General features: G+C 44.5%; 10 protein-coding genes across 10 annotated transcripts, besides 14 other annotated features; 6 read left to right on the top strand and 4 right to left on the bottom strand.

Moving 5' to 3' along the window:
- Positions 1-1,933: 1,933 nt before the first annotated feature.
- Positions 1,934-4,069, top strand: FPSE_07385 (uncharacterized protein; the record flags this gene model as incomplete). The annotated part of the gene is made up of 1 exon (XM_009260503.1): positions 1,934-4,069. One exon carries the CDS (start codon positions 1,934-1,936, stop codon positions 4,067-4,069), a length of 2,136 nt encoding a protein of 711 aa, XP_009258778.1.
- A 189-nt stretch (positions 4,070-4,258) lies between these two features.
- FPSE_07386 (uncharacterized protein) lies at positions 4,259-4,777 on the bottom strand (the record flags this gene model as incomplete). Its single annotated transcript, XM_009260504.1, has 1 exon — positions 4,259-4,777. One exon carries the CDS (start codon positions 4,775-4,777, stop codon positions 4,259-4,261), a length of 519 nt encoding a protein of 172 aa, XP_009258779.1.
- A 1,117-nt stretch (positions 4,778-5,894) lies between these two features.
- On the top strand, positions 5,895-6,993 carry FPSE_07387 (uncharacterized protein; the record flags this gene model as incomplete). Its single annotated transcript, XM_009260505.1, has 2 exons — positions 5,895-6,542; positions 6,601-6,993. 2 exons carry the CDS (start codon positions 5,895-5,897, stop codon positions 6,991-6,993), a joined length of 1,041 nt encoding a protein of 346 aa, XP_009258780.1.
- A 472-nt stretch (positions 6,994-7,465) lies between these two features.
- On the bottom strand, positions 7,466-8,821 carry FPSE_07388 (uncharacterized protein; the record flags this gene model as incomplete). Its single annotated transcript, XM_009260506.1, has 1 exon — positions 7,466-8,821. The coding sequence occupies one exon, from the start codon at positions 8,819-8,821 to the stop codon at positions 7,466-7,468; it is 1,356 nt and encodes a 451-aa protein (XP_009258781.1).
- A 1,933-nt stretch (positions 8,822-10,754) lies between these two features.
- Positions 10,755-12,377, top strand: FPSE_07389 (uncharacterized protein; the record flags this gene model as incomplete). Its single annotated transcript, XM_009260507.1, has 1 exon — positions 10,755-12,377. The coding sequence occupies one exon, from the start codon at positions 10,755-10,757 to the stop codon at positions 12,375-12,377; it is 1,623 nt and encodes a 540-aa protein (XP_009258782.1).
- A 506-nt stretch (positions 12,378-12,883) lies between these two features.
- On the top strand, positions 12,884-14,139 carry FPSE_07390 (uncharacterized protein; the record flags this gene model as incomplete). Its single annotated transcript, XM_009260508.1, has 6 exons — positions 12,884-13,042; positions 13,107-13,185; positions 13,232-13,372; positions 13,427-13,540; positions 13,594-13,788; positions 13,844-14,139. 6 exons carry the CDS (start codon positions 12,884-12,886, stop codon positions 14,137-14,139), a joined length of 984 nt encoding a protein of 327 aa, XP_009258783.1.
- Positions 14,140-15,374: 1,235 nt separating this feature from the next.
- FPSE_07391 (uncharacterized protein) lies at positions 15,375-16,807 on the top strand (the record flags this gene model as incomplete). Its single annotated transcript, XM_009260509.1, has 4 exons — positions 15,375-15,576; positions 15,919-16,040; positions 16,087-16,583; positions 16,630-16,807. The coding sequence occupies 4 exons, from the start codon at positions 15,375-15,377 to the stop codon at positions 16,805-16,807; spliced, it is 999 nt and encodes a 332-aa protein (XP_009258784.1).
- Positions 16,808-16,893: 86 nt separating this feature from the next.
- On the bottom strand, positions 16,894-17,243 carry FPSE_07392 (uncharacterized protein; the record flags this gene model as incomplete). The annotated part of the gene is made up of 2 exons (XM_009260510.1): positions 16,894-17,076; positions 17,130-17,243. The coding sequence occupies 2 exons, from the start codon at positions 17,241-17,243 to the stop codon at positions 16,894-16,896; spliced, it is 297 nt and encodes a 98-aa protein (XP_009258785.1).
- Positions 17,244-18,279: 1,036 nt separating this feature from the next.
- On the bottom strand, positions 18,280-19,836 carry FPSE_07393 (uncharacterized protein; the record flags this gene model as incomplete). Its single annotated transcript, XM_009260511.1, has 4 exons — positions 18,280-18,545; positions 18,599-19,175; positions 19,238-19,527; positions 19,593-19,836. 4 exons carry the CDS (start codon positions 19,834-19,836, stop codon positions 18,280-18,282), a joined length of 1,377 nt encoding a protein of 458 aa, XP_009258786.1.
- Positions 19,837-20,633: 797 nt separating this feature from the next.
- FPSE_07394 (uncharacterized protein) lies at positions 20,634-22,263 on the top strand (the record flags this gene model as incomplete). Its single annotated transcript, XM_009260512.1, has 4 exons — positions 20,634-20,761; positions 20,819-21,181; positions 21,243-21,812; positions 21,852-22,263. The coding sequence occupies 4 exons, from the start codon at positions 20,634-20,636 to the stop codon at positions 22,261-22,263; spliced, it is 1,473 nt and encodes a 490-aa protein (XP_009258787.1).
- A 911-nt stretch (positions 22,264-23,174) lies between these two features.
- Positions 23,175-23,245: a microsatellite.
- A 14-nt stretch (positions 23,246-23,259) lies between these two features.
- Positions 23,260-23,368: a repeat region.
- Positions 23,369-23,413: 45 nt separating this feature from the next.
- Positions 23,414-23,460: a repeat region.
- Positions 23,461-23,484: 24 nt separating this feature from the next.
- Positions 23,485-23,526: a repeat region.
- Positions 23,527-23,568: 42 nt separating this feature from the next.
- Positions 23,569-23,658: a repeat region.
- A 19-nt stretch (positions 23,659-23,677) lies between these two features.
- Positions 23,678-23,830: a microsatellite.
- Positions 23,831-23,949: a repeat region.
- Positions 23,950-23,975: 26 nt separating this feature from the next.
- Positions 23,976-24,270: a repeat region.
- Positions 24,271-24,488: 218 nt separating this feature from the next.
- Positions 24,489-24,674: a mobile genetic element.
- A 215-nt stretch (positions 24,675-24,889) lies between these two features.
- Positions 24,890-24,980: a repeat region.
- Positions 24,981-25,043: 63 nt separating this feature from the next.
- Positions 25,044-25,260: a repeat region.
- Positions 25,261-25,374: 114 nt separating this feature from the next.
- Positions 25,375-25,456: a repeat region.
- A 55-nt stretch (positions 25,457-25,511) lies between these two features.
- Positions 25,512-25,561: a repeat region.
- A 14-nt stretch (positions 25,562-25,575) lies between these two features.
- Positions 25,576-25,671: a repeat region.

Below are 25,671 nucleotides of genomic sequence, written 5' to 3'. Positions count from 1 at the left end.
CGCATCTTGAATACAGACATGGGGGGTGTTGATGAGTGAGAAAGAATTAATTGGGTTTGTAAGGAAAACTCCGACGATCGGCCTCGGTAGTCGGGGACATTCTCCACGGCTAAAGGCGGTTAACAGTTCCGTCCAATCGAAACTAGTCTTGTTATGGAAGGGCATGTACTGACATCATTGAAATGGAGTTGAACGCGCTTCCTCCAGGGTGAGACTTGTGATATCTTCGTTACAAGCACGTTGACGATGTCACAGCAGAGTTAATGCCGAGCCTCGCTTTCAAGGGTCGTAAATAGAGATCAGATTATTTTGAAACCGGTACGGTAAATTCAGCTACCTCGTGAGTTGCAAGATCAAACCTTATTTAAAGCTTGTCAACCGTGATTTTGTTACATTCTATTTGTTAGTAACTTGACGTCAAACTCGAGACATGACGAGCCTTGACCGCAGACGCCCAATCCAGGATGTTTTTTTATCATTTATGGAAACTCGTAAATTGATAAATTGAATCTCTCACCTCCATCATATGCTTATCGTATGAGTTGACCTGTTCTAGTTGCGGGTTTCCGTATATCCGGTGTCACAAGGTTACCCTACAGACTTGTATCAACGCGTCTCGTTCGCTACGCAACGCGTCATAACTTCGTTCGATCAGCCTCTAGCGAGACAATAACTGATCCACCTCGCGTAAACTGTCATGCAGATTCACCATCGTCTACCGAATGTAACTAGTTTAACAAATCTCAGCTCTAGTTTGACTCTTCAAGAGCTCTTCCTACTGTCTGATATGACTTCCACTACTTTTGGGATTTTCTTATCAGTTAGACGTTACCCAACACCCAAGACGGAACAACCAAACAAAGATCTCCCGTTGAAAAAAGAAAAGGGGACCTTGAATGGAGCATTGTTATCAGGCATGATCCCTGCACCAACACAACAGGGGTTATCGTCCAGTACAATTTTGACTTTCAACCATATTTTCCCGCCGGTCTTGGACGGGAAATAACAATTCCTTGTTCTCGAGCTGAAAGAAGTGGATGTTTTAGCGCTCAGGTGAGGCAAGCAACCAAATGGGAATAATGTTTATAAACTGCATGGAACGGACGTAGTCTTATGCGCCGTTATAATGCAGTGCCAAGCATTCAACTGCGTGATGAGATATGACAGGCACAGTTACGATTGTTCCGTACCTGACGAAATGTCTTGGTACGTATATATAGAACTGATTGTATAAAGTCTAAACACTGGATATAGTGGTTCATGTAATGACAGAAACTTCAAGCCCGTGCTTTGAACGCCAAGTCAAAGCTCAAGACCCTTTTTGACAATCAGTTGCTCTTCCCACAGAGTAACCTCGACGGGAACTATCAAATATGTCTCCAATAGCTCAACTATATGTGATACGTTAGTAATAGCAAACCCTTTCTTATGCGCCGATAATTAAGAAACACAGCCGCCAGAGTTGTATTCCAGCTCGTCTTCCCCCCTGACAATCAGCCTTGGCGTGGTTTAATCGGGTTAGCAAGTGTCAGGTACTGCAAAGTCCCACCAGAACGGCGACAGGGGAAAACGGTCTAGTCATACTGGACCTGATATTCCATCCATACAGAGAGCGGAATGTATGTCTAAACTTAGCTATTCCAGATCGTAAGAAATAAGACCCTGGAACAGTTTACTGAGGCAGCCGCCGACATAAAACCCTCCCGTAGTCCATCTTTTTAGTGACAGACAGGATATCCCTCTCCCTCTCTGTACTCGGTTTCTTTTCGAGTAGTACTTTCGTTTATTTCGTTTTTCTGTTTCAATTCTAATACCGTCGTTATTATCATTATTTAACTAATTTCACTAATGGACTCGAAATCTCTCATTTAAACCAACAACAACAACAAACAACACACTCGTTCTCACAACAATCAACTATACTTACCTAATCATGGTTCAACTCAACTCCATGGCTCTCGGAGCCCTTTTACTTTCTCCCCTCGCTTCCGCCGCTCTAACAAAGTGTCCCACAAAGGAAGCTACCTGGACCGCCCAGTCTGGCGCTGGTTACTCCATCTGCAAAAACACCGACTACAAGAACGGCGGAGGCAGTCTCAAGGTTGTCAGGGATGTTCGAAACACCAACGCCTGCGCCCAGATCTGCAACCAGGACCCTCGATGTGTCAAGGCCGTCTACGACAAGAAGGGCCGCATCTGCCACGTCAAGGATGAGAACAACGCGAACCGCATGAACTGGGAGTCCGATAACAACTTTGACGCCATCACGCTCACCAACGTCAACGAGGGACGATTTATCGCGACTTGTCCCACTGGTGGTCACCAGTACCGCGCCCTCAAGGGCAAGGGCAAGACTTTTAATGTTTGCTACAGCACTGACTTTGTCGGCGCTTCTGCGCGACAGATTAAGGTTGCTACCCTTGCCGCTTGCGCTGATGAGTGCTCCAAGATCAACACCTGTAAGAAGGCTGTTTTTGATAACGAGGGCAAGATCTGCCACATCAAGGCTGCTGAGCCCAACGCCTCTCTCTTCTGGGTTCAGAGCAAGCGATTCAGCGTCGTTCAGCTTCCTTCCGCCATCAAGCCTGCTACCCAGGGTCGCTGGTCTGACATCATTCGTCTCCCTGTCATCCCCGTCGCTGCCTACGTCGTTCCCCAATTCCCTCAGTCTCAGCAGCTTCTCTACTTCTCTTCCTGGGGCCCCGATGCTTTCGGCGGTGCCTCTGGCCGCACCCAATTCGGTGCTCTCGATCTCCCTACCGGAGCCATTGCTCAACGCGAGGTCGCCAACACTCACCACGACATGTTCTGCCCTGGTATGAGCCAGCTTGGCGACGGTCGTATCATCATCCAGGGTGGTTCTGATGCCGAGGCTGTCAGCTTTTACAACCCCAAGGACAACACTTTCACCCGGGGACCTAACATGAAGATGCCTCGTGGTTACCAGACCTCTACTATCCTGTCCGACGGCCGTGTCTTCACCATCGGAGGTGCCTACTCCGGTCCCCGCCAGGGCAAGAACGGTGAGGTCTTTGACCCCAAGACCAACAAGTGGACCATGCTCAATGGAGCTGACGTCAAGCCCATGCTTACCAAGGACCACGAGGGTATCTGGCGTGAGGATAACCACGCCTGGTTGTTCGGATGGAAGAAGGGCAGTGTCTTCCAGGCTGGTCCTAGCACTACTCAGCACTGGTACAGCACCAAGCAGAAGGGATCCGTCCGCACGTCCGGCAAGCGAGACGATGTCAACGCCATGTGCGGTATGTTTGTCATGTACGATGCTCTCAATGGCAAGATCCTGACTGCTGGTGGTTCTCCCGATTACACCAACTCGGTCGCCAACAAGCACGCCCACATCACCACTATCGGAGAGGCTTACGCGCCTGCTGCCGTCAAGCGTGTTGCCGACATGGCTTTCCCCCGTGGCTTCGGTAACGCTGTTGTCCTTCCTGATGGAACTGTTCTTGTCACTGGTGGTCAGCGCAAGTCTCTGGTCTTTACCAACACCGACAGTATTCTGATTCCCGAGCTTTTCAACCCCGCTACCAACAAGTGGACTCAGCTTGCTCCCCACGCTGTTCCCCGCAACTACCACTCTGTTTCCATTCTTCTCCCCGACGCCACTGTCTTCATCGGCGGTGGTGGTCTTTGCTACGTCAACAAGATTGGAGGTTCTACTGCTGGTTGCGACAAGACTGCTGATCACGCCGACGGAGAGATCTTCCAGCCTCCTTACCTGTTCAAGAAGGACGGTTCTCTCGCTGATCGACCTCTGATCTCCGGCACTGTTCAGAAGGGTGTCAAGGCTGGTAGCACTCTCAAGTTCAAGGTCACCAACACTTCTGGCAAGGTTACTATGTCTCTTGTTCGCATGGGTAGTGTTACACACTCTAGCAACACTGACCAGCGACGTGTTCCCCTGACCAACTTCTCTGTCAAGGGCAATGATTACTCTGTCAAGCTGCCCAAGGACAACGGTATCCTGTTGCCTGGATACTACTACCTCTTTGTCATGTCAGCCCAGGGCGTTCCCAGCATGTCCAAGACTGTCCAGATCGTGCTATAGTTTGGCAGATCTTAGATCTTTTGTATACATAGATAGTTTACCTTGAGATAATACATCTATATATTAGTTTTCAACATTTCTCTCGTAACCGCAAGCGTCTGACCTAAATGTGTATATCTGAGCCCTTTAACTATGTAATTGAGTTACCAATTGAGGTCTTTATTAACGCTATGGAGCTTGACTGTCGTTTTATATAATCCCCCTACTAGTTATTACTCCTGCTACTACTGCCATGGTGAGAGCTGTGTATAGTCCGGTTTGCACCCCTTTGCTACCATCATTTGCGATAAAGTCACCGCCCTTGAGGGCGTACTTGTCGCTTTCGACTGTTGCTAATATGCTCCCAGCATTGTCGAGAAGTCTAGCTCCAAAGTTGTGCACTGCGTCGGAAGAGAGGGAGGTGTTTTTGTCCTCTATGCCTTTGACGATGGTCTCAGGGTCCCATTCATATGAGCCCTCTGAGAGTGACAGGTTGGAGGCGAGTTCCCAACCGGACTGGTCCTTCTCGCCTTCGGTGAGCGCCAGGAACCAGAGTTGGAGTCGACGGGCCTTTGGTTCGTCTATGGATCCACTTGTTGCATTCCACGTGATGGTAATGGGTTGAGTAAGATCAAGCTTCTCAGTTGAGCTAGGGCCAGTGAATTCAAAACCGTGAATGGTAGTGAAGACGCTGAAGCCAAAAGTTGAGAGTAGGAAAGCTGAACGCATTCTGTTTATTGATGTAGGCCCTGGTGAGGACCCAAGTGGAAGAGCTGGCGAGAATGGGCTGTAGATAAAGTCGGTGAAGACAGTTCAGCTGCAATTGTGACTAGGAGAAGCAAGGTGGATGATTGTTGGAAAGTGGACAGAAACCAGAGAAGGAAAATGTGCTTCTCATAAATAAGTATTTATCCTAAAGATGAGAGACATTGCAGGCATATATAACCCCGAGACGGGCAGGTAAAGAGTTTGTCTTGTTGGTGTACCCTTGATCGTCGGAGCATAGTGCCTCTTTGAGCCACAGGTCCTGTGACGAGGTCCCTTGTTGCGTGGGGGAAGGTCTAGACGCGCTTGGCGCATAGTCGAAAGCGAGGCCAATGACACGTCACTTAAGCTTGTTAACATATGGTCTAAGAATGGAAATAGCCGACATTCTGCTGCCAAGGAAGAAGTCAAAGTGCAGTTCGGAGGCGGACCTATCATGAGGGCTAAACTTGTAAATAGGACAAGCGACGGTGAGGAAAGAAGACACTGGCTGAGAGACGTTGTCTTGGCGTTGGGGGTTTCACAGGGTTAACTAAGAACGTTGGGCTCAATTATCCATATTACCCAGCGGCACAGTTCCGAAACATATGGGAACCAACAACACTTGGCAAAGCACTCTGCCTCAGAAGACAACACGCTCATATAATCCGGGCAAAAAAAATCATTTGTTTTTACAAGAGAGGGAGGTGGCAGTGCCAATGATCCATGGCCTAATTTCTCCCTTTGGGGGCTATTTTGTGCTGACAGACAACCAACTGCATGAGACTACTACTACGCCGTGGATGAGAATGAGAAATATCGCAAAGGAACGAACCAGAATCTCGGCCGTGAGGCCTTCTAGTCGGTTAGAAACTTACACGAAGCGGAAAAGCAAAGACATGTATGAGCCTTGTTCTAGGCTTACAGGTCGAGCGCCTGGATGAGGAATTGAGCAGAATGAGAAGTATTAAAGGGCACCTGTGTATCCTCGAACTATCGTCTCATCAACCCATCACGACTTACTTCTCAGAGCACATCTAGTCCTAGAATTCGTGCCTCTACCATCTTCCTATCAAGACCCAGTTCCAGGACGCCAGCAATCATGAAGGCCATTCACGCCGCCACCACTTATTTAGCAATTCTTGCTCATCAAACAACAGCACGCCGCTTGAACTGGTCCGGAGAACCGCTTAAAGCACCCAACTCTATCTTTGTCACCTGGGAAACTGCCCATAGTACTGGCGATCAGATTATCTTCGCGGCTGACAGCGAGGGAAAGTCTCTTCTGACCTATGCCTGCGACGACAAGATAACCCTAAACGGCGTTTCTATCCAAGTCTCGGCTGACGAAGCGGGTAATGGAGATATCACCGTTGGAGACACACGTTACCCTCTTGAATTTGAGATTGCCAGGTCTGGTGGAGTCGTCTGTGAAGCTCGGTGGAACGCTGATATAACCGCCGTCGAATGTGAGATCCCGTGGACTGCTGGTCGAATTGATCTGCTCGGAAGTCTTCCATACAATATCACGGCCGAGTGTCTTGGTCGTGCTGCTGAAGATGACCTCGCCATGGTCGGTGTCGTGTCCGAGGAGGAGATGCAGGTATTTGCTGGCGTTATTGAAGAAGAGGAAACACAGCCATTGGACCCTAAACAGCTGCAGTCCCGTCAATGCTGGGACCAAGCCCCCGTTGTCCGTAAGAAGGGCAACGGAAATCCGAAGAAGTGGAGGCTCCACAAGCAGATCACGGTTCGTACAATCCCTGTTCCAGCGAGTCTTCGTGATTATAAGCTAACAAAAGTTACAGAACCGCATCAACTGCGGAAAAGGCGACTGCGAAATGAGTGCTGGCAAAGAATGGTCCGTCACTCACTCAGCCAGCTTTTCTCTCGAGGGCCTAGGAAAAGCAAGCTGGATCAGCGGCGGCTACTCTGTAGCGTGGACAAGAGGAAACTCTCAGACAGCCACCTGCGCTGGTACGAAAGGCCAGACAATCTGCGTCGCGCACTGGCATGACCACCAGGAGTATACCGTGGAGAGGGAGCGATGGAACACCTGCGCGTTGAGTCCAATCAAGGACTCTTACTATACCTATTCGCCTTCAACTAAGGGAAGCAGACAGTCATTTTACTGTAAGCGCTCGAACTGCAAGGGTTCCGGACATAGTGGATGGGTAAAGAAAGGCAACGGTGTCTGGTAAAGACATGGGTATGTCTTGATGGGGACGTGGTTTATTTTAACTATCTAGCTATACCTCTTTGGGAACAAATTAAGAGGATACCATAATAAACTATTGGAACATTGTAACTTATCACCACTAAGCATTCAGCCATAGCCTAGGCCCCTCTGATAATACGTGATACTTCAATGTCTGGCTAGAGACAGTGGATCTTCATATGAAGAGAAGCGACTTTTACAGTGATATCTCGGAAGCCTAACATTGGGTTGACATATCTGTACACAAAGTGAGATAAAATCAGTTGATACAAGATCAGGCCGCCATTAGTTGCCTTGGTTTGCGCGAAGTTAAAGCGCGAGCGACACTTGATCTTGCGGTGACCAACGGTGTTATAATTATCGCTGACGACAGCAGATAGATTGCAAGTAGATAATAGCTACCCTAGCACTGCTCAAAGCCACGACCGTGGAGGTCTAAGAGTTCAACACGGATATCAGTCAAGAAAACTTTGTTCAAATGGATAGTGAGTGAGCAACTCATAACCCGTGTCAGTTACAAGTAGCTGGTTCTCCAACTTGACACCATCTTTGCCACCGACCTCTCCAACATAGGCCTCGACACAAAGAACCATACCCGCTTGTAGCTCTCCTTCATAGCCATAGGATTCCAAATCTTCGGGATAACGAATACTCGGGTACTCATCGCAAAGACCTACACCATGGAACATGACACCATAGCGCTGAGCACGGCATGATTCAGGTAAGCGATGACCGTTGCGTGTCAGGTCTGTGAAGCGTACCCCGGGCTTGACCATCTCGATGTTGGTAGTGATGTGTTCATGAGCGATGCGGTAAAGACGTTTCTGTTCCGCGGTAGGTTCGAGGCCGCCACAAATCCAGGTCCGTGACACGTCGACGCAGATACCGTACACACCGATAAGGTCAGTGTCGAAGACCACCAAGTCCCCGTCGCGGAGTACTCGTGGACCGCATTCCTGATACCAAGGGTTGGTGCGCGGTCCGGAACTAAGAAGACGGGTTTCAATCCATTCACCACCACGACGAATATTTCCAGCGTGCAGAGCAGCCCAGACATCATTCTCGGTGGCGCCTGCGCGCATAGCCAGACGCATCTCGCCGATTGCTGCTTCGCAAGACGCAACTGCACAGCGCATGGCCAGAATCTCGTCTGGGCCTTTGATCATTCGCGCGTGCTCAGTGACAACTTGTCCGTTACAGATATCCAGACCCAAAGCATCGAGAGCCCGTAGCCCGGCAACCTCGATGCGGTCCACGGCTAGCCGACGGTTACTGCCAGCATGCTGTCGCAGCAATTGGTCAATTTGTGTGGCGAAACGTGCGGCTTGTTCATCGGTTCGGTTGCCGGTCTCAAAGTAAAAGAACGACGCGCCCGAGCGTCTTTCATTGATCAACGGCAGATGGGCGGAAAGATGGTTACAGCCATGGAAATCCCACAACACCACGTAACCACTCGCTGCAACAAAGCAGGCACGGGCGGGATTGTGCGTTGTCCATAATTGCATATTGGTAGTGTCAGTGGCATAGCGAATGTTGAGCGGATCGAACAGTAGGATGCCGCCGAGGTCGCGATTTGCCAGTTCATCGCGGATACGTTGCAGACGATATGCTCGCATGGTCGGTAAATGAGGTGGCTGTAGACCAAGAGCCCGCCACTCCTTAAACGCCAGCGGGGTTGGTCCGATTTCTACACGGTCATTGTTGTTGTCTGAGCCATCGGGTTTGGATGTAGCGATTCGAGTAGGGTCGATGCGGCGAGCGATGGGAGGGATAGAGAAGGGCGAGATGACTTTCAATGGTTCTTCCTTCATCGTAGGTAGGAATTGGAGGTAATTATCGACCCAGCAGGTGTGCAAGAGGAAAGAAGTAATCAGGCTGGCCGTTGTCACAACTGCCAAGAAGACAGTTGGACAATTGACTTCCCAAGAGATGACCTAATCTGTTCTGACCCTGTTTGGTAGGGTTACAAGACGTGGTCTGACTGCATTTGCACTTTCATATGTCCAGAAAGGTGAGAACAAGAACAAAGAGTCATCGAGGGAGGAGAATGTGTTATAAGCCTAGTGGCCATGTCACGCGCGCTTGTACAAACCAATAGCTATGTTAAACGTATAACACATCTCCTCGAGCGGTTTTGCTACCGACGGCAACAATGAGTAGATATCGGGATAGCATCCGAGAGTCAATACTGCAGCACGTGGTGTCTCCGTGTTGATATGAGTTCTCACACGTTCAGGATGGTATCTTGCGGTGAAGTGTATGAGTGCTCTTCAACGACCGATGGATAGAAGACGACATTGGTTTCAAAGATTTTGAATGATTTCACCTAGTAGAATTATCAAGTATCTTTTAAATCAGTGCTTCTTCCTGCTTCTCACAGACTGTATCAACGCCACTGAAGAGACTAGCAAAGCTGACGAGCCACTACTGAATGCTACTGTCAGCGTTACACAAAGTCCGCTAGGATTGTCGTTGAATGGATTATTCTCCGCTCCGACAATATCAGACCACACCGGAATTCTCGTATCCTGGTCCGTTGGTAAGCCACCATCTTTGTCCCACAGTCCAATCTGATCTCTCCCTGCATAGAGCTCGACTCGAGTAACCTGGCAGCAGGTACTTTCTGTGGCTGACTGGCCGTGTGGGGAAATTAGAATCTCCAGCTGGACTGATGAAATTGCATGTCCGGTGAGTTTGCCAGTAACTGTTTCTTCCTCAGGTGACCGTAGTGTTGGCAGTGGAAAATGAAGTTTTCCAATCAGGTTCGATGGGTCTTGCAATCGATTAGTTATAACTTGAAGCCTTTATGAGGATGAGCAACCTTGTGGTCTGATGACAGCACCTTGGCTGGACGGACGGACGGTAACGGGAAATTCGCCGTCGGAGATTGCTCCGTTGCCGTGAAGTGAGGAGACAAAGAATTCTGAAGGACCCGAACACATTTTCGCACTATCGTCGATTCTAGCGAGTGGTATGTGGTTGGAGGTAATAAAGCCTTTCAATACGTCACAAGATCATTTAGTGGTTGGTACACGTTCAAGCAAAATATGCCTAAGTCACAAGATCATGAAATGACGATGAGAACTTGCGGGGTATATTCACCGTCTGACACCGAGAAAAGTTAGATCAAGGCAGAACATAGTCTTTGTTTGTACTTGAGATGAACGCGGACGAGCTGAAAAACATTGTCGCATCAACTTGAGCCATGTCTTGGATGAGATAACGATGAAAGGGTAAAAGTCTCGATCTCATGTCTGGAGCTGAAATCATGACTGCATCAGGCTTAAATTAAGCAGATTTCATTTGAGAAGTGTCAATAACTGAGACTTTGTGGCTTTAACATCTTTCAGCTTTCATCTAGCGACCGCCTTGATTGGGTATCGTCGGAATATACTTTCTGATTTCCCAGCTTGATAGAGGAGTAGATGTTCCGGTACAGCCCCCGAGAGGGTAAGAATGTGACAGAAATTGAGAAAGACAAACTATTGGAATGTAGAGACAGAGCGGTGACGAGAACGAATAGGTCATAGGTCGAACCTTTGCGCTGACTGAGACACAGCTGAAAAAGCTGAAAGTAGCTGGGAAACCACCAAATACTTACGAGGGGAACAGCTGATGCGACAACTTGTAGTTCAACTCGTGTATAAATACAGGTTCTAAAGTCGTGATTATAGAGTATAGGCTCCATCACAAACACACGACTTACTATTCTTTTCCCACAATTCACCTCCATCGCCACTCATCATGTCTATCCATATGTGTACCCAAATGCCCATCGAGCCTGAGCGTCAAGCCCAGGCCGATATGCTGTCCATGCAAGAGAACCCAAAGAATGGCCACCAGCTCACGGCCGGCGACGCAGTCCCTGGTGCTCAAAGCCCCCTGGCACTTGCAATCCCTGTTGGATCCATGTGGCGAAACGGCCGCAAGCTTCGTGTGAGAATCTTGAACGGGACCGACATTATCAAGGGCAAGATTAAACAATACGCTGAAAAATGGAACGATTATTCTGGCGTGAAGTTTGTCTTTGTCGACTCGGGAGATGCCGAAATTCGTGTCAACGTCAACGACGATGGAAGGTCCTGGTCCTACGTTGGTACAGAGAACCTTGCAATTCCAGCAAATGAGCCAACCATGAATTTTGGTTGGTTGACTGATACCACCCATGACATGGAATTCTCTCGTGTCATCGTTCATGAGTTTGGTCATGCGCTGGGCTGTATCCATGAGCATCAGTCTCCCGCAGGCGGCATTCCTTGGGATAAAGAAAAGGCCTATGAGTACTACTCCAGCGGCAACAATTGGGATCGTGAAACTGTTGATCACAACATCTTCGACTATTACAGCTTCACGATCAGCAGATTCAGCGATGTTGACAAGTCGTCTATCATGATGTATGAGATTCCAAAATCCATCACCACAAATGGATTCTTTACCGTCTCAAACACAAAACTTTCCGACACGGACAAGGCGTTCATTGCTGGTGTGTACCCGCCAAGTGGTGCAGCTACCTCTGCCCTCAAGACAGGACCAGACGTTTCCAAGTTCAACACAATGGAGGTTCGGCCATGGGACAAGCCTCGGAAGAAGACCTCAAAAACTGTCAATTTCTCAAAGGATTTTGATAAACCTCCTTCCATGGCTGTTGGTCTCAACTGGCTCGATGTTGGAAACAACGCCAACATTCGAGTTAGCGCATACGCTGATGATGTCAAGCAAGGCTCGGCAACACTTCACGTCGACTCTTGGGCCGACACAGACATCTACTCGGCAGCTTGTGTTGCACTTCAGGTCGCTGACAACGACCCCGACTTTCAAGTTGGAAAGTTTAGTACAACGGATGATCACCCGTGGAACAAACCCCAGCAAAAGACCTCTCGTCGAATCGACTTTGCCCGAGAATTCAAAGGCGATCCCAAGGTCATCGTCTGGTTAAGCCTGCTTGACATGGACAAGAACAGCAATTGGCGTGTTCTTGCCACGGCTAGTGACGTGTCCCCAAAAGGCTTCACAATGAACATTGACACCTGGGCCGACACTATTCTCTACGCCGCTACAGCCCACTGGATTGCGTACCCAAGTGATAAAGCAGGAGTTACTAGCGGTACATACAAAGTGTCTGATATCAGGCCATGGGATCAGCCCAGATTGGAGAACCTGGGTCGCGTCGACTTTCCCGCCAACATTTTCAAGAGTCCTCCGGTGGTTCTGACTGCCTTGAACCGCCTAGACATTGACAAGAATCACAATTTGCGGGTGAAGCTGGGGGCTACGGGAATTTCTGCACAGGGCATGGATTGGCGTATTGAAGGCTGGTTTGATACAACTTTGTATGATGTTGGTGCTTCGTATATTGCATTGTCTTGATTCTTTTACTAGGTATACTGATGTTCTTATTGATACTTCTAAGTTTGTGCAAATATTTATATCATCAGGATATGTACATGCGAGTGATTCTCTCAAATTCAAGTTACAAGGCAGATTTAGCAGTGCGGCAAACACTTGGACTGCTAAAACGGGTATGAACGTTACAGAACTAGATGTAACGGACTTATCAATTCAGTCAATCGTAACTCCAGAGACCTCCGCTGAGAAAGTGAGTTACGTAGAATGAATTCCACTCTTTCTCAATTATGTTGTGGATGTTATCCCATTGATATCTGAAACGACTACATCAAGTTTAGCGCATATCAGCCAGTTGCATTAGTGTTGGATCCACAACCAAGCACACATGGACATAACGACGGAGTTAAAGGACGGATTTAATTCTCCAAGCTTCAGCACATCATGTTGAAAGTTATAAGACAACCACCAACTCCGATGCTTGGTCTCAAACTTACAGTCACATCAATAACTTCGACATTGAAATCAAGATGGTCAAGAATCTTCCCTTCGCTGACACTATGGTGCCTTCCCCTGGCTTTGGAGCCATGGGTATCAGCTTTGGTTTGGGAAATAACCTAAGTCTCGAAGAAGCTGAACCAGTGTTACTCAAAGCAATTGAGCTTGGCTGTACTTTCTGGGACACTGCGGTGCGTTAGAATTCTTTGACTTGTTGTGTTATTAGACCTGTAATACTGATATATCTCATCTTAGGTTGTTTACCAGGCCGGCGTCAATGAAAAGCTCTTGGGAGACTTTATTCGAAAACATCAAGTTCGCGACAAAGTATTTAGTAAGTCATCTATCAACCGTCATTACAGCAAATTTAACAACAGTAGTTGCTTCCAAGTGCGGTTTCGATTGTTTTGGTGACGGCTCAGTTACCAACTCGGCATCTCATATCAAGACTTACATTGATGGCACGATTGAGAGGCTTGGCTTTACTCCCGATCTTTATTATCTGCATCGCATTGATCCAAGTTAGTTTTATTGAATTTGATACCGTATGCAGCAACTAATTACCTGTGATGTAGAAACACCCCTTGAGGAGTCAATTGGTGCGCTTGATGAGATTCGCAAGCAACACAAGACCAAGTACATTGGCTTGTCAGAGTGCTCTGCTGCAACTCTCCGAAAGGCCAACTCTAGTAAAGATACTCTTTTATTTTTATGGCATGTTAATGACTGACATTTGCTATAGTCGCCAAGATCGATGCCCTCCAGGCCGAGTATTCTGCGTTTGAAACAGTGCACGAGACTGATGGCCTCATCGAAACTGCCAGAGAATTGGGCATTGCCTACGTTGCTTATAGCCCCCTCGGTCATGGCTGGCTAGTTGACGATTTCCCCTACCAGAGTCCTAACGACTTCTCTGCCAACGACTTTCGTCGCGGGTGTACGTATCTCATCCAACTTAGCCAATATGGTTTCTTAGTACTAATTCATCTTAGCGCCAAAATTCCAAGGTGACAACTTTTATCATAATAAGAAGATCGTCGAGGAGATCAAGAGGCTTGCTGTACGAAAAGGCGTCACGTTGACCCAGATTGCACTTGCATGGGTAGCGGCTCAGGGATTTATCGCTATCCCGGGAACAACAAAGCCAGAGCGTCTGGAGCAGAACTTTGCTTCTAGACATGTTGACTTGAGCGAGGAAGAAATGGTGGAGTTACGGCGAATTATCGATTCGACAAAGCCACAGGGTAACAGATATGGTCCCAGTCACCAGGCTCTAGTTGGCCATTAGTATTTATTGACTTGTCATTTTTAAACAATTGTTTAGACTGTAATAGATATTACATTTTCAATCTTAAATTCAGCATGTCTAGCAAAGCTTGCTTAGTTGGTCACTCCTCCCGTTGAACCAACGACTAGAGAAGGAATCCTTATCTTCAATGTTTCCTATAGGAAGCCAATATCTATTTAGTCCTTCCACAGGATCGTCTACGGCCCTTTTTAGTTCTCTGCGCTAATTAGAGGTCCAGACCGTCACGCAATTGAACTGAGATGTGGACGCGCGTAGCATGGCAACCAATCTTCCCGTCGTAAAGGGACAAGCGCCTTTTTACTGCAAGTTGTTACATTATTGAAGCATTGAATGGAAAGTTTCAATACATTTCTTATGATGTCCGTCAAAAAGAACTAAATTTAGTCTCTGCCACGTACCAGGATCAAGAGGAACGTTTACGATACTCCCTTCTAATTGGACTTCCTTTCGGCACCTTAGCCGGGCCAGCCCCGTTTATATTCGTTTAAAGGATCCATTATACGACACGTCCAATCTGAAGGTCGCACCGTATCATACCACTGAAACAATAACAAATTACTCGTAACTGCTTAGCTATGCCTGGATGGCTAAGGAGAAATACCCACGCTTCTAGATTCGAACTTGAAGTCCGAGTCTCTTTACGATAAACATTCATCACCCTGCTGCGACGTCAAGACAGGTAACACGTGTATACCCGGGGCACAGTTCCGCTTTCATGACTCAAACAGGGCCCAACTGAAGGACGTCAGCGTTGCCTTCGGGTCATCAAAACAGTAGCTAATTCATAGCCAGACAAAGAGAGGTCCGCATCATTGGACCTTTTCTCTAAGTGACCTAGTCATATTGGGTATTTAACTTTGATGAAGCCGCTACACTAAGTTGGGAAACGCTGGCATCTCTCAACTTATCCTTGCACCACACTAAAGTTGTCGTAATCGCGGCTGGCGAAAATTACGATTATGCTCCCTATAATGGCAAGGTTCTCAATGTCAAGGTGGGCTATGCTTCTCTATTGCATGGCTTTTAATTCAGTCCGTATAAAAGATGGTGAAGAGAACATTAATATTTGCTTAGTTTTGTCGCTAGACAGAACTTTGGAAAGGAGATATGTCTACCTCATGCTATGCTAAGACGTCAAATCCGGCCAAACGTACAAATGTTGATCTAATATAAACGACACGGCACTTGGATTATCTTCATTTCAATTATTCAACATGACACGCAAATTCACTTTGTTCAGTGTCCTCCTTCGTCCGTCAAGGTACATACGACTCTTGGCCCTTTCTTTACTCCTTATCACAGTATCATGGCCTTTCGCAATCAAATTACCTGTAATTCGCTCTCATAAAGGGAATATCGAGAAGGACTATCCTTTAATTAATCAACATATCCATTCGTCCAATGGCACAGGAGGTGGTAAGTGGACCTTCCAGAATGATGCCACACGCTATGATCGAGCATCATAATTCTAACTTTGGAATTAAGCATGGTATATTCCCCCGTCTTGGACTGGTGCGAATCACAAACAACCCCAAAACATTCTTGACGCTGCACGTAGAGCTTCTGAAAGTGCTCTATCCAGGAAAGAGAGATTGTTGCCTTTCTCGAATATTCCCTTAATTGTCCACCAAACCTGGAAAACCAAGGCTGCAAATGGCTGGAATCCCAAAATTCTACCTTGGGTTGAATTGTGGCTTGAGGCTTCAATCAACGTTGAACGTGTTCCTGCAATGGCATACCTATTCTGGGATGATATAGGAATGCGTTCCCTGATCCAAGAATTTGAGAACGACTTCCTTGATACCTATGACTCAATCTTGACACCAGTCGAGCGAAGCGACGTCTTTCGCATTCTAGTATGCAAGAACTTTGGCGGGATAGTAAGAAACCCCAATAATATTCCATCGCTCTCTCTAATTGGTGTAGTATGGCGATCTCGACACCGAGCTCATACGGCATCCAGCTTCCTGGATCGGCCCATCGGATACAGCAACCTGGACAGACGACGAAACGGGAAGTGATTACGGATATCACAACGATTCGGCAATGCTAGACAACGAAACAAGAGTAGTCAATCTTCTTTGGGGCTTGGAAGCTGATAATGACCCTAATTCAGACGCTTACTGGCGTCAAAGTTACACATACCCTCAACAACTATCGCAATGGGCATTCGCAGCTGCCCCTCATCACCCTGTAGTTACACGATATATGGAGAATCTGCGCAGCTATACAAAAGACAACGAGACAGCGGCTATGAACAGTGACCCACTCAAGCGAACCGGCCCTGCAGCTGTAACTCTTGCTACAAAATCTTGGCTGGAGGACCATGTGGGATTTCGATGGACCAGCTTGACAGGAGTAAAGGATGGGGGCAGACCCAAGTTGGTTAATGACGTCCTTGTCCTTCCTATAACTGCCTTTCAGTAAGTTTAACTCTTCTACATTGTAGGCGATGCTAATTCTATAAAGTCCAAGTCACGGAAGTCGTACTGGAATAATGGGTAGGAAACCTATGACAGATCCCGATGCAAGGTTATGTCATCATGGCACAGGATCGTGGAAACATTTTGATTTGTCCGGGGAATATGGAAAGATTTGTCGAAGGCTTTTTGGTCTTTGTAGGGACTGGCCAAGAGTAACAGGATAAGAGTGGTGAGATATATGGCATTGTACGTCATCTAGAAATGAAAAAAGGAACCCTTGTATTCCACGTTCCTTACTGGAAGCCCATATCTACTTCGTCCAGCAAACTCCTGAGCCAGGTCCTGGCTGGCACTGCATGCGACCACCACTGCATGACCAGCATCCATAGTCCCCAGAGCATTCACATTTGCCTGGACTGCAGTTGGAGGCCGGCCTGCGGCATTCTGGGAAGCAATTGCAGCGCTTTTCGAGACCGCGGAGGGATAGAAGTCCCTGTAGAAACGAATTAATAAAGAGATCATATGATCGACCTTGGGGGCTCATACCTTATCGATGCCAGTGTAAGTGTATTCACCGTCCTTGACAACCGTGTTGTCGGGCTCAGGGATCGCCAAGACCTGGGCGGAGAAGAGAGCGGAGAGAAATAGTGCAACCTTCATGGTTTAGGTATTGATAATGGATGTAAGAATGAGTTGATGTAGTTGACAAGATATTGTTGGAGAAGGCCTGATTATTCGAAGCTCTTGTCGAGGGTTTTATAATAATGGCAGAATCTCAGTAAGTATTTTCATTAGTAACTTACCCGTAAATGTCCTATCGGGTTACACTGATCGACCCCGAAGGAACAAAGGATTCCCCCAGAGGATCGATTATGCATACATATGATCCTAAATCCTAGGTTGGCCAAGGACGTGCATAGCGGAGGCAAACGGAGACAACCGTATCTAGACCAATCAAAAAGATGACGATCACTTGAATCCTACGGAATCCTCCCGGACACGAACATTAAAATCCATTAGCTATACCAAAGTACCAATGAACAAATTGACCTCCGCCAAGATTTACGCACCAAAGTTCTCATAGCGGTGAAGTGAACACTCCATTCTCGAGCAACAAAAACTTATCAGTTTCCTAGTGACGCTATGACATATAGCTCAAGCTCGCCAAGGTCCTGGCTGGCACTGCATGCGACCACTACTGCATGACCAGCAGCCATTGTCCCCAGAATATTCACATTTGCCTGGTCTCGGGGTTGCGTACGCCCCTGGATGCTGAAATCATCGCTATCTGTCAGGTATTACGCTCTTGGTACCGTGCTGATCTGGATCCATTGCTTAAGTCACACCTTGAAAGTAAGCCTGATGCCGGTTGTGGGGCTCTAAGCGATGGCGAACTGGCGCTTGCTAAGACAAAATGGCTATTGGAGGGCGAGGATAGCGCCAGCGAGGTTAACGATACATGACAGCAGCAACAGACTGAAGAGTTAGTGTCAACCTCTGTAAGTGAAGCTGAATAGGCACACACGAGGTTGTGAATAGCCTCAAAATTGAACTTATAAATCCACTTATAAATCCACGTGTGTATGTCCATTCCACTCCAGTGGAATATGTGTTATATCCACTATGTAATTAACTCACTTAAACATCTTCTGCACAATGTAGACCCTTTGCTAGGTCACATTCCCAAGCAGCAGACTCATAAGGAGCTTCGATATTGACTCATCCGCCACAAATCCATTACACCATTTTCCTTTCTGTTTAGCCTTTCCTTTGTCTCTTCAAAAAGACGGGGTATACCAGATTGGTCAAACCGTTTGTCGTGCTGTACCAGGTCAACAAGGCCCCGAGCAGTTAAGAAGATCTGTGGCATTCCGTGACCTGTGAACCCTCCCATGATAAAGATACCTGGTCGATATGGTACAGCGCCGACTCGAGGCAGGCGGTCAGAAGAGTAGCCCATTACTGCAAATTCATGTGAGCTAGATTCCAAGCGAGCAAGTACAAACAATACTTACTTCCGGTCCAAATGTGAGTCACATGAGCTTGGGAGTTTTCCCAACCATGGAAGTGACGTTGCATATATCCATCAAAATACGACTTTGCTTCTTCGATCAATTCGCTGTCATCGCAATTGGCATACCAACTATGCAGATTACGAAAGTAACGTTCCCGAGCACCCCCTACGATGATGCTTCCGTCGGGCCGCGGTATAAGATAGTCGAAGTCCCAATCCGAGAACCGCAAACCGTACGAGTTGGTAAGCAGTGGTGGCGCTTGATCCGGCGGGCATGCAATGCGACAACATATGCCCTTGTATGGCACTATTTTATCTCGGTACTCGGGCAGGATCGCTGCAGTGTATGCGTTGGTTGTCACGACGACCTTGTTTGTGCGAATCGTCCCTCGATCCGTGGTTATGAGCCAGTAACCATCGTGATCGCGTGTCTCGGATAACGCCTTGACCAATGTCTCGGTCTGTAAGTTGACGCCTTTCTTGACGGCTTTCGAAAACATATGGTGGATCAGTTGGTAGGGCCAGCAGTGGCCGGCAGGGTAGGAATAGGCACTCTTGGCACCCTTTACTCCTGAGACCTGTCATGATGCGAATGTCAGTAAACCGTTTGTTGTATTCCGAAGGAAGCGTGAATATTCACCTTTTCTGCGAATTTGTTCGGTATGGGGAATGTTTTCTGGACCGCGCGAGATCCAGCTGCTTCCAAGGCGCGGAAGCCGCTGTCGACTTTGCGACGAACATCATCGGTGAGCTGCACATCAAATGCACGGGTCGCTATGAAGTCGCAATCCACCTTTTCTCTGGTGACGTATTGTCCGACAGCCTCGACGTTATCCATCTCGAACACAGCGAGCTCTTCTGCAGCTTCGAAACCGTATTCTTTGGCCAAACGGGCCGTCGCGTGGTAATTGTCAGGCTTGAGGTGGCCGCCTAGAGGGTTAAACGTGTTAGCTTCTCTGTCAAAGAGAGCATAAACGGAACAATCTAATACTCACCATTTCTCCCCGTAGCACCAGAACATAGCTGCCGAGCCTCCAAGACAAGAATGGAGGATGGGTCGCGGTCGTAGGCCTCCAAAAGATGTTCGACAAAGGCTGCTGCAGAGTATCCGCCACCAATCACGACGATGTCGGCTACTTTTGGAAGTTCAGGAGTTGTGCGGTGGCGGTCTAGAGACCCTGTCTTGGTCCTCCAGAACGACTCCATGCCATTTGGGTGGGGAAACTGGTTGGCCGACATGATTGTGATCTGGTTAAGTGATGACAATGGTGCTGAAATCTGAATTGACTCAAGGGAAACAGACTGTAGTATAAGTAGGTAGCATGCCATATATGGTACTCCGTTTGTTCGCGTCAAGCTTGTGTCTCGACTCGTGCGAACGCACCAAATGTCTCAAAAGTGGCGCCTATCCTTGACCGCGAACTGTCCATGTATTGTCCCGCCCCGGGGATACCCCGGCCAGGATAAGCGTAATTGAATAACCAAGATTTGCCCGCTGTGTGGAGTAGAAGGCGCGCCCTTAGACCACCGCTGATGATAGATAAGCGCTGGTTGATACCGGTAAGGCTACGGATATCTACCCCATCGCGAACTGTCCTAAAAGGGAAACTAATTATGCACGTGACAAACATCAGTATTCCGACACTTTCTCTAGCTTCCAAGGGTCAGATGATTTGGTCGGCCAACGGTCAACGGCCAACAGCATTGGCCGAAAGATTTATCGTCCTTTAGTGCTGGCTATTCGCCCTTAAAAAAATTACCTTTTTTGGTTATTTCGCGCTTTAGTGGAGTTTGCCTTTAATACCCCCCTCATCAAAAAGATACATTCCCCCAAACTTGCATATTCCGTTGCCAATCGGAAAGCAGATGCCATTGGCTATGTTCCTTTCAGACGGTGATCCCGCACTCGATTTGTCTCCAGTCAGACTTATAAAGACTGGACGACCAGGCTCTTTCCTCCAGAGACGAGACTGGACGCACTATAGCTTAATTGAAGCTTGATCGTTTTCTCTCTTCTCAAATCGTGATTCGCTGCCATGGCTCCTCCAACAGCTCATATTAGCGCTCCGAACGGCCGCAAGTTTGATCTTCCCACTGGTATTTTCATCAACAATGAGTGGGTCGAGTCATCCAACGGCCAGAAGCTCAGCAGCATCAATCCTGCGTAAGAGAGCCTCCTAAATCCTCCCCCGGAGTCGCTGTATACTGAGACCATGTGCAGAACTGAGGAAGAGATTGTTTCTGTCTTTTCCGCAACAGCCAAAGATGTAGACACGGCTGTAGCAGCAGCGCGAACAGCTTTTGAGACATCTTGGCGAGAAACCCCAGGTACCACCCGCGGTAGGCTCTTGATGAAGCTCGCAGATCTCGTTGAGGCTGAGCTAGAAACTCTGGCCACAATCGAGGCATTGGACAATGGAAAGCCATACACGCAGGCACTCGGCGACATCCAGGAAGTTTGCGATGTTCTGAGGTACTATGGTGGATGGGCTGATAAGACCTACGGCCAAACGGTTGAGACCACACGCAACAAGTTCACATACACAATCCGGGAACCAATTGGAGTTTGTGGGCAGATTATTCCGTGAGTACATTTTACGTACCCCTTCAATTATTCAAGGAAGCTAATGGCCGATATCTCATAGCTGGAACTACCCACTGGTCATGGCCGCATGGAAACTGGGACCGTGTCTTGCTTGCGGCAATACCTCTGTCTTGAAACCGGCCGAACAGACACCTCTTTCTGTGCTATACTTTGCGAACCTCATCCCGAAAGCTGGTTTCCCTCCAGGAGTTGTGAATATTCTCAACGGTGTTGGTAATGAAGTTGGTTCTGCAATCGTTACGCATTCTGGCGTTAACAAGGTTGCATTTACTGGCAGCACCGTGACAGGCAAGGCCATTATGCGATCTGCAGCAGATACCATGAAAGAAATTACCCTCGAGACTGGAGGAAAGTCCCCGCTGATAGTTTTTGAGGATGCCAACTTGAAGAACGCTGTCAAGTGGGCTCACTATGGCATTATGGGGAATATGGGCCAGATTTGCACCTCCACGTCCCGAGTATTCATCCATGAGAACATATACGACGAATTCATCAAGCTATTCCTTGCGTACACCAAGAAGATCTCTATTGTAGGCGATCCGTTCGATGAGAAGACCTGGCATGGACCTCAAGTTTCCAAGGCGCAGTACACCAAGATTCTCGACTATGCGTAATAAGCTTTGGACGAGGGGGCAACAATCCTCACCAGAGGCAAGACCTCCCAAGACCGCCCGGGAGACAAAGGTTACTACGTTGAGCCCACTGTGGTCGGCAACGTTACTCCAGATATGAAGGTTTATCGCGAAGAAATCTTCGGACCTTTGCTAGCCGTGTGCAAATTCTCTTCGGAAGATGATGTTGTCAAATCCGCAAACGCATCCGAGTACGGGCTCGCCGCGACACTTTTCACAAGCGACGTTACAAGGGCCATGCGTGTCAGTCAACGCCTACAGGCTGGAAACGTCTGGATTAACTCGAATAACAATTCGGATTATCGAATGCCCTTCGGAGGCCTGAAGCAGTCGGGCATTGGCTGTGAACTCGGACAGGCCGGGTTAGAAGCGTACTCTACCATCAAAGCTGTGCATCTGAACCTTGTCATGGCCGAACCGGATATATAGATAGACAGAATCACGACTTGGAAAGATGCAAGGATCAAGTCACTTGCTCAGCTAGAGAAAGGCTGAATAGCTATCAAAGATCTGATAATCGAAGTTGGCATTATTTGCTCCGGTGACCCGAAGCCTGATGCATCATCCCCTTGACGGTGCCAGGGCAACACTTAAGTCCTGGCTCCCTACAGGCTCACAGTGACCTTTAAGTGAACGAAGGGGGCAATTGGCCCCGTTGGAAATGGCCTCTAGGGGATTGGTTGGCTAGATCAAGCTGGGGATTATGTAATTAAGCGATTTGTTCCCGGGGGAACATTTCCAGGGGTGAGCCACCCTTCATTCACTTATCTTCCGTCTCCTGGGAGACGTCAAGGCACAGGGGATGTACTGATAGGGACCTGAGCCAATGAAAACGCACATGAGAATAGTGAAGTTCATTTACATGTACCATAGCCTATGATAGAAGTACCAACACTCTCGTCACATTCAGCTACTCTTATGTACATATAGAAACGAATGCCTCAGTTGCTTTGAAGCTTTGGTTGCGTACAGTAATATACATCCTAGCTAAAACTCCCCATTGTCTCTGAAGTGAACCAAATTTCCTCCGACCCAAAACATACCTCTCAATTCAGTGTTCGTGATAGCTTCAATGATCAGATGTGAACTTTGTTTCAGACTCTGCTCTGTACCGCACGGCAGATTTTGCACGCCAAAGGCGGCCCCAGAACAAAAATGGTACATAAGAAGATCCGAGTGCGGCAAGAATGCAGCCCAGACAAACGAAAACATTGTAGTAACCAATCTGTGCTACCCACGGTGGCATACCATATGCCACTGCAGCGGCCATAATATTGCATAGAAATGAGATAGGAATAAAAGCGTTATGGATGAGCTAGTAATATTTAATATAAAATCCCTTATTACTTTAGCTATTATAATTATATTTTTTATTATTATATTTCTTATTACTTTAATAATAATATTATTAAAGGCTTTATTAGCTTAATTAAGTTAAAACTTAAAGATTTAATATTAAACTTTATATTAATAATTTAATTTAATTATTTAAAAGAAAATATTTTTATTTTTATAAATTTTAAACTTTTTATAAGCTTTTTCTTAAGGTCTTTTAAGTATATATACTTTTATTTAAGCCTTTATTATATTTAATTTAATTATTTAATTTAAAATACCTTATAAAAAGTAAAAAGACCTTATAGCTAAAGGTAATTAATTTAATTAAGCTATAATTATTATTATATTAATTAACCTCTTAAAGGTATTTAGCTTTATATTTTAGCTATTTTAAGGTATTATTATAATTATTAAATATAATTATTTAATTAGTTTTTATTTTATTAAAGAAATAGCTAATAAAATAATTATAAATATTACTATATAGGCTTTTTTATTAAAGCTTTATTATTATATAATTTATAATACTAATTAGCTATATAAAGTAATAAATAAATTAAAGATTAAATAATAAAACTTAATAAATTAAATAAGTATTTTAATATTACTTAATATTATATTATAAGAAAAAGAAATATCTATTATATATATAATATAAAAAATACTTTTTTTATTAATAATATATATATTCTTTTTAAAAAAGTTAATTATTAAAAAAACTTTATTTTAATATTTTAAGTTTTTAATTTAAATAGATTTTTTATTAAGAATTTTAAAGGTATTAAAAAGACTAAAGCTTTAACTTATAATTATAAAAAAAATTAAAAAAATTAAAGTTTTAATAAAAGAAAAAATATAATATATTATAAGACTTAATAATAATACTTTATATACTTATTAATATAAACTTAATATAAACTATTTTATTTCTTAAGAAACTTAATTATTATAATTAGTCTTTTTATTTTACTTTTATAGCTATTAAATATAAATATATTTTACTATATAAGAGATATTATAATTTATTTTTAAATAATTTCTTTAAATAACTTACTACTTATTATTTAAAAGAGGTTTTTATTATTTTAATTTAATAAAGCTTATCCTTTAGTAAAAGGTAGCTATTTCCTTATATTTAACTTACACTTTAAGATATATTACTAGTAGGAACTAAGCCTATTTATAATCCTACTAGAGTATAACTCCTTATTTAAAAAGTGCCCTATCTCTAAAGCAGTATATTTAATATAAGACTACTATTAAAAGCTAAGCTAGATATGCATTTTACTTAAGTTATAATAGGTATAGTTTCTAAAGGATAAACTAGTCTATATTAGGTTTATATTAGCAGATATATAAGGTATTATTACTAAATAGTTATAAAGTATTATATCTCTTAATAGTAAATAAAGTAAATTAAATATATTTAAATAAAAAAGTCTTATTAATAGCTAATAAGCTAGATTCTATTTAATACTAAAGGAATATATATATACTTAAGGGTTTATTTATATAATAATAAGCCTTTAAGAAAGGCTTATAATATAAAAAGTAAGCTATAAGGTAAATCTTATATATATATAAGTAAGCTTATATAAGGCTTACTTTAATATAAATAAGCTTAATATTATTTAAAGAGAAATTATAAGGTATATATAATATAGCTATTAGGTTATAATATAATCTCTCCTCTCTATTAGGTCTTATCCTTAAGGCCTATATAATTTATTTCTTTTAATAATATTTCTATAGTAAATTTAACTTAAATTTATATTCTTTACTATATTAATATATCCTATTAAATAAAAGGTAAATTCCTTTAGTAATATACTTATAACTTCTATAGAAAAGTATTATAAAGCTATTAAAGGTATTATATAATTTAGTTTTAAAGTTATATTTTATTTTTAATATTTTAAGTATAATATTATATATAAGATAATTATTAAGAAAAAGAAATATAATTTATATATTTTATTAAGTTATCTTTATAATATAATTAATATACTACTAAATTCTTATAAGTTTTTAGTAGTTTTTTATATTTTTTTTTTAATTAATAATAATAATTACTTATATTATTAATAAGGTAAAGTATCTTAAAGAGTAAAAGGCTACTATAAAAGAGCTTTTATTTTTATATTATAAAGTGCTTTATATTATATAGAAAGAGCTAAATAAATCTCTTTCTTAATTAAAGTCTTATTATAAGTAAAAAAAGAAGTTAATATCTTATAAAGTTAAAATAACTTATTATAGTTTAAATTTATTAAATAAACTTAAAGAGGCTAAAAAGGTAAAGTCTTTTATAAAATAGTTAATAATTAAAGATATCTATTTTTTAATTTATTTTAATATATTTAATTTTAATTTTTTTAATTTCTTTATTACTAATAGAAGTTCTTTAAAAGTTATTAAGTATTAATTAAGTATTTTAATAGTTCTTATATATTTTTATTTTCTAAGTAGTTTTTTTTATTTAATTAAATATTCTATTTA

This window comes from Fusarium pseudograminearum, chromosome 4 (assembly GCF_000303195.2).
Source record: "Fusarium pseudograminearum CS3096 chromosome 4, whole genome shotgun sequence".
Classification (NCBI taxonomy): domain Eukaryota; kingdom Fungi; phylum Ascomycota; class Sordariomycetes; order Hypocreales; family Nectriaceae; genus Fusarium; species Fusarium pseudograminearum.
The sequence above is the reverse complement of the archived record's forward strand: the minus strand, read 5'-3'. Positions and strand labels throughout refer to the sequence as shown.